Genomic DNA, 7,905 nt, shown 5'->3' on the forward strand with positions numbered 1-7,905 from the left:
CAACAACCTGTCAAGGTCCAGACGTAACCTAATAACTTGTAAGGCTTTCTTGGCCAAAGTACACCCAGGCTAAAAAAATACATTGATCCATTTAAGTAAACACGGTAACAAACGTCCTTCACAGTGAACCATAAAAGTTTGCTACAAAAAATTATGCTTTATTACAGTATAGACTAGAACCAAGCTTCTCGTTGCTCCAGAAAATACCTTCATAACGATGAACAATACACTTTTTTGGACACAGAATATAACAAACACTGAGCTGAATCTAATCCTCCTCACGCCATATAAAGAAAAAGTATTTGAGAGAAAAAAAGGAACATCACACAAATGATTAAAAATGTTTTTTTTTAATTTCTGACTTTCAAGTTAAAAAGAAATGGGGTTACTTACTCCATTAGAAAAATATTCTGGAGAAACTCCTTCCAAAAAACTAATTCTCTTTTCCAAGGCCTTGATCCTCATGTAGATATCATTTCCATCTGGAATAAAGCGATAATTGCTATTGCTTAGTCACGATGAGCAAATGAACAAGACAAAAGATTTTCTACAGTTAAATCTCTACTGTTCTTCCCCACCAATCCCTTGTTTAATTTTCAATATTAGACTTGAGTTAATTAAATATTCTCATCTCTACCAATCATTCCAAGGAAAAGCATACATCAAATCTAAAGTTTCTATTTAGAATAAGGGAAATTAAAAATTAAAAATAATAATAATAATTTAATGAACATTTAAATGTAATTCACAATACTTGGATGGCGCATACAGATTGATGTAAGCACACAAAAAAAAAACCCACATGGGAATAATATGAAACTCACACAGCCGGATATCAGGTATAAATCTTATCTATTTTCAATTGTCGATAAATTCATTTTTATCCAGCTACAGACTATGGAGAAGATATCCTGCTTGAGTTTGAATAAGTTTGTCAAGTTGCTGCAAAAAGTTTGTCACATATTACACTAGTTCTTCATTGTTGGTGAACCTTTTCACTTCTTTCAATCTGTCTTTGTGTCTGGAGCAGTGTGGTGTATACATGTCTCATCCCAATAATGATAGGATCAGGGAAGTGTTCATTAAGATATTGAAAGTCACAATGGAGTCTATGGACACATTGAAACTTTTCAACAAAGAAGCAGAAACCTTTGTGCACTATGTGCTCAAAGCCCAGTTATGTTGGTATCCTCCTCGCAGACACTTCATCAAGAACTGAGCTTATTATGAACAATTCTGTAAGCAGATGACTTTAAAATTCCCATGGTCATTGCAATATCCCCAATTTTAACTCTTATATCCTGAGACTAACAACATGTTGAGTGCTTTCATTTGAATTGCTGTTCATCATTTCACCTTCAGCAACCAAACGATACCACTTATTTAAGACTTTATTAAGATGCTCACACTGATAATTTTGATAATTGACTACCATTTACGATATTCAAATGGTGTTCCATATTTGAGAGCCTCTCATCAACCGCTTCAGCCCTCTGAGCATCAGCAGACATCATCCAAGACTGTCTTCCCTCTTTGTCATCTGGTCTTAGACGAGTTTGAGGCCCATAAGAGTTTTCCACATTTTTCAAATTGATATGGCTCTTCATGCCCTCCCTATGAAAATACACAGCTTCCACACGTGCACAGCTATTGTTTGGGTCTGAATAAAATAAAGAAACATAGTACTGGGTGAAAGGGTTGCCCATACTCATTCCTATTACGTAATTAAGATATAATTTTTTAAACATGCAACCAGTTTATTTGTATCAAATTAATAATCCATGTTGCAACCTTTGAAAAGGCAATTAAGTGCATACGTTCACCTCCAGGAATGATAAGTATTAACTCTATTCATTACAATGTGTTTTCCAAGTGCACCATGAGCATTGCTCAATTACTCAATTTAATTGAATCAGTCGATGTGAAGTGAAAAAAATAAGAGAGGATGGAAAGAGAGGGAAGGATGGGATCTTATTCGTTGAATTATTTTTCTGAAAGCTTTATAAACAAAATGCAATTCTCCTTCTCCTTATTTTACAGAATATTTTGTCTTTAGCTTGATAACTTCCACCCAAGAAAATCAAATCATCAATTGCTGATTTTTAAGCAAGTCTGCATATAATCCTGTTCATTTGAAAATTTAACATTCTAAGAAAAATAAAATGTTTATTGATTTTCTTATCTTCGGTACTTACATGGTTTAAATTTGTTATCACCCAAGGATATGTGTAGTTTTCAACTTTCTATTTTTTATTCTTTTTGTTACTAAATCATGATGTTCATTATTTTGTCCTGATCTCCTTATGCCAAAACAAAACAAAACAACAAAAAATCTTAAACTACTGTGTTGGAAGTTGACACTGCATGCACTACAGAAAAAATCCACAATCTCAACCTTTCACAACAAGATGATTTGTTGGTGATGGTAGTGATAAAGATTATGATGATGATGATAGTATTAGCGTATGGCTACACCTCCAAATTCATTTCGTCAACCCAGCCTCGGAACAGTTTCATAGCCAGCTGCAAGTCTTGTAACTGGACAGTGGAGGACGATATGATCGCTGGTCTCTAGAGCTGCCTGACACTTCCGGCATCATTGTTTCCAAGTTTCCATTTGCACATATTTGATGCAGTTCTACCATTGATTCGAAGAAACCCAGTATTTCCTAGCATTGTGGAATGCAGGCATTCTTTGGTGGGGTCTTTTATGATGCTGCCTCCTCTAGGTGTTTCCCTCTTCCACATTTTTCTCCAATTCTCTTCCACGTTGAAGTCTTCCATTTTTGTTCGGTAGAAAGGTCTTGTTGATTTGAGCAGTGTTGTTGAAGGTGCTCCCTAATTATTATTTTTAAAGGATTGTTATCTGTGGTATCATCAATTCTTGCATGCATCCTTTGATTAGCATCTTGTCGTCTAAGACTTGGTGATACAATGCCGATCAGTACCTGTTCTCAGTACCTGTGGTGAGGCTCCCCAGGTGGCACTTGCGAGTTTTCTCACCAGGCTGTTTCATTTGCAATTTTATTTGCAGTTCCCTCATTGTGTTTGCAATAATTAGCTGTCTGTCCATTGTGATGCCGAGGTATTTAGGATTGGGGTGTGGGGGTAGTACTGATTTACTATGATCTTCAATGCCTTTTTTGCCTCTGGATTATTTAAGTAGAAGTTTGTGGATACTGATTTGATCATGTTCATTTTTAGGTACCACTTATCAAATTATTGTATCAGGCAGGTGGTATCTTTGCTTAGAACTTCTTCAATCTCTTTCCAGTTTTTCAATTGAAAGGCTGAGGCCCAGTTGTTAGCATATCCGTGTTTGAGTGCTTCTGGCACCAAAACTGATCCTTGTGGTACCCCATTTTTAATTTTTTTGGTTCTGCTTTTGTTTCCTCCTGCATGAAATTGTCTTGTGCCAGTCATGGTAGATAGCAGTTTAAACATCTTTCTACAAGGAATTATTTTTGCAAGCTTTAACATCAATCCCCCTGTCTAAACAGTGTTGTAAGCTGCAGATAAGTCTTTAGGACTGAATCTGTCTTCTTTTTGTTCTCAAAGCCTGCTTCTATGTTTGAGGTTAGTGGAAAAATCTGTTCATTTGCGTTTCTTTGTAGTCTAAAACCCACCTGTTCTGGCAGTTCGTAGGGATTTACATATGGAATGATTCGCTCTAGTACAAATCTTTCCAGGAGCTTGTCTAGGTAGCAAAGTAGAGTTCTTAGTCTGTAGCCAGGTGGTTCAGTCCTTAGTTTGCCTGGGTTTAATATGGCGATTACTTTGGTGTGCTTGCAAATTTGTGGGCATGTGCCCTTGTCCATGATGTCTGTCATGATGATGATGACTAATAATGACGACGATGATGATGACTATGACAATAATGATATCACTGCAAATCAACTAAGGTTATATAAACTTCTGTATGTTGACTGCTACTGTTATTTATTATTACTGGTGAACTTAACTGAATTGCATACAACCTACACATCCACATGCCTGTGCCTAGGGAAAAAAAATCCACATAGATAAGAATCCACATCAAGCAACACACACAGCAACAACTACTACTCAGCAAACACAGACGGACACACACACACACACACACACACTATGATAAACAACCGGAAAACACAACAAAAAAGTATTTACAGGAAACTATTTTGTTATTTCATTTTGCCTTGATCATGCACTGAAGTGAACATGCTGGGGAGAAATATATTTGGGAAAGTGAGAGTTGAGAATACTGTAATAACATCCACATATTTCAGTGTTTTGTCTTACACTTCCTTAGCAATATAAAATAAAAATCACACTTTTTTTTCACAAACCTGAACCAAAAGGAGATATGAATTCACGAATATTCCGTTCATTGACTTCATTCCTTTTGTTTCTAATGAAAGCATCGATCCTCCTTTGTACCTGAAGAAAAAATCAAATAATAGAAAATGTATCAAGGCCAATTGTGCACTGTGCCCTAACAGTTTGACATCTGACAGTGGAGCACACTTATAACGAACATGCATATAATAATATAACAGTAATAACAAAAACATGTCTCTGCCTCAATTTTTACCGTTAAATATTTCAATCAAATATGGAAGCATAAACCTAACAAACACAACAATCTGACGGGAGTTATAAATTCATGTTAATGCAAATCAATGTCTTTTGTTCTTTGCTCACAAGTGAGGTAAAGAAAACCAGAATTTCCAAACTCTCACAACTTATTTGTCATAGCACTTACAGATCAGAAAAGGGAGAAGAGGAGCCATAAGAACAGCTCAAGACTTTAAGCTCTTCAAAAGCCTAAAAAATTACGTTTACAATTTGTGTGTGACTTTTATATACTCATTTTTGATAGGGTTTGTTTTTTTCAAATCTCATTGGGGATATACAATATTATTGATGGAGCAGATAATAGGATGAAGCAAATGAATTATACTTTCTTCTCTCCTATAGCCAAGAAAATGGATTGTTAAATGAATAAGACTTTTGTCCTAAGCATAGTGCAGAATGATCTTAAATGTTTGTTCATATTAATTGAGACACATGGCATTGGTTTTGGGTAAAAAAAGAAAGGCTTATAGGTATAGGCAATAGAGAGGAGGGAGGGGGCTAACAAAAAATGTGTGCATGTGTGAGGAGTTGATTAAAATAAAGAACTACTGATATAATGAACTATTTTTTTCTGTATTCAGTTGTTTGTGACATCTATGCTCTTCTTTACATAATACCACAGAGGCCCTAGTCCAAGTAATCACTTCAAATATGATTTTCCTTTAATTGAGAATGTGGTGGCCTTCGATTCAAAATCATCACCAGTATCCTATTCAGAAATTAGAGGTCCAGTAAGCTCATTGGAAGGAGCAGGAGACTGGCAAAACAGAAAAGTGGATCAGCTTAATTCATGAAGAATTCTTTTTTTAAATGCGCTCTCCACGAAGTAGTGACTGGGTAATTTGATCTGGGTTAGGTCTAGAGGGAAGTATTTTGTGGTTAGACCAGCAAAAGGTAACAAACAATTGCGACTGTCCATGTTCCACTTTACAAAAATCAGGATAAACCCTTTTTGTATAAGCTCTTAAAACTACTACAGTAGAATTTCATGAGATCAACACTCTTAAAGTCAACTTCTGCTTCAACAGTGCTTGTTGGTACCAAATTCTCTGTTCTTTATCCAAGTGTGTTCCATTTATTATGGATAAAGTCAACCTTGCTTTAAGTCAATTAATGTCTGATCAATGGTATTGGCTTTATCAGGAATCCATTGTACTGTTACTATTTACAAGATAAAAGGCTTTTTAAAAAACAGAATTTAATCATATACTTATACATGTACCCCCCTTTATGAGCAGGTTCATCCAAAAGGACACCTCTTATAAGCACATTCATTTTTCAGACAAGTAAGTAGTTTACAAATTGATGTCAGCAGGACAATAAACACAAGTGATGTGTGGATGACTATCAATTTAGGAGAGGCCTTATTCATGATGAAAGACGCATAAACATACACTAGTGCTTGAAAACACAACATGAATGAACTGTACATCCATCGTACGGTATTTTAAAGATGTCCTGTCTTCGTTTCAATGAATGGGTCACTCTGTCTAGGTAGGATTGGTTGAAAGTACTCTGCAACACATGTCAGTATCCCATCCAAACAGTAATTTACTGTTAACGTCCACATTCAAAGACTTAGGTCTTGGTGTCTTTCAAATAATATTGACGTTTTGTGTGTAGTGTGTGTGTGGGGGAGGGGGGTGCTTATCATTTGTCATCCTTTTACTTGCAAATAAGTGGCTGTAACAAAAAAAATAAAAATAAATTAATTAATTTTTTTAAAACACAAGTAATTATCACATGCATCATTTAAGAACTATCCAATGCAATGACAGAGATTACATTTTGTGGTATCACACTAATTCTGTTGTATAATGACTATTATAAAAGCAAGTAGCATTGTGGATAAATGTGAAATGAACAGCAAAGAAAAAGTGTCCATTCCCTCACCTAGTTAGAAATGGAAAGATAAAATCCTGAAAAGATGTGCATGTTCCAATGCCAAAAAAAAAAAACAGAAAGAAAAATAAAAGAAAAAATTATCCCTGAAAAGCGAGAGTTCAGTAAGTTCCGAATTGAGCTCATTTTCAAAATAAGGTGAAAAATTGGGGAGCAGGCACTGGTACAAGATAGAAATCTGAAAAAGAGTGTGATAGTGCAAGACATAGAAAAAATGAAAAATACAAGAAGAAATCATACAAAAAGTCAGCCTTTTTAACTGGGGATTGAACCTCAAACCTCTAATAGAGGTTACCTGATAGTTGGGACAATTATAACGCTTATTTTCTTTTAAAAAGAGTGAGAGTGTTTCACTGTAAACTCTTTTCCCCCAAAATACATGAACAAATATTCAGCACATAAAAATAAGGACTGAGACGAATGGAAAGAGAACTTACTTCCTTTTCATCAGTTGTTTTAATTTGAATCAGCTCTTTTGTAAAATCCTCATAATTGTCATTTCCCTTGTTCACTTGATCACCATTTTCATCAATATCCATTTCATCCATCAGCACCCAAGTTTTTAGACGTTTTACATTAATCAAATTCTGAAACAGTAGGTGTAAAATGGTAAAGAAGCAGTTTATATACTGTGAATTCTGTTTATAAGCAAGGGATTCTGATTTATTTTTTTTTAATTTTGTGTGTAAAGCCTACTCAATGCTTCTCTGCCTTTATTTGATTCACTGAGATGACACTGCTTGGACGGCGACCATCACAAGATTTGTCCGATAAAGACATGGTTGAGGGGGTTTCAGGTTAGGTGTTGGATTGCATCTCATTTTCTTCTAAATGACAAGATAATTGTTCAACCCACCTAAGGAGAACACGGCCTCGACAAAATGTCTGAGTTTTATAAACTTTCCCCAAGGCATTTACAAATTTTACTCAAGGTTTCTTCTTCGAAAACAATAAATTCTATGACAATGACAGCTTCCTGTCACTGGTGGGCATTCTGGGGGCAGCCATTTTGAATTGCCATAACTTTGTCAAAATTTGAAAGAATTAAAATATTCAACTATTATTTTAAAGATTACATGTGTAAGTTCAATTGAGCCAAATATGACATCACATGAAAAAGAAATCAACTCAATAGACTATTTGTCCCATCACTTTTTGACCCACCCTTGTATGTATGCGCATCTTTGTCGACATGTAAGTGTGTGTGTGTGAGTGCGTGTGTGTGTGTTTAAGTGTTCTTGTTGTGTCTGGATGAAATCAAATTTATGGCATTTCAAATGTGTACATTATCACGTTTATGTCATTGTAACTCGCCTGGAGCCTGCATAACTGCTTAGCTCTCTCGAGTTCATCCTCATTGAAAATCGAACAAATTAGTTTGATTTTCCA

General features: G+C 35.3%; 1 protein-coding gene across 1 annotated transcript; it reads right to left on the minus strand.

Moving 5' to 3' along the window:
• Positions 1-369: 369 nt before the first annotated feature.
• LOC144967509 (MAP3K12-binding inhibitory protein 1-like) lies at positions 370-7,296 on the minus strand. Its single transcript, XM_078904918.1, has 5 exons — positions 7,243-7,296; positions 6,954-7,103; positions 4,326-4,416; positions 1,433-1,660; positions 370-482 (listed from the first exon to the last, which is right to left on the minus strand). Exons 1-5 carry the CDS (start codon positions 7,294-7,296, stop codon positions 370-372), a joined length of 636 nt encoding a protein of 211 aa, XP_078761044.1.
• Between the last annotated feature and the right edge of the window lie 609 nt (positions 7,297-7,905).

Source organism: Berghia stephanieae, chromosome 1 (genome assembly GCF_034508935.2).
Source record: "Berghia stephanieae isolate SIO BIC M18660-M18661 chromosome 1, UCSD_Bste_1.3, whole genome shotgun sequence".
Lineage (NCBI taxonomy): Eukaryota > Metazoa > Mollusca > Gastropoda > Nudibranchia > Aeolidiidae > Berghia > Berghia stephanieae.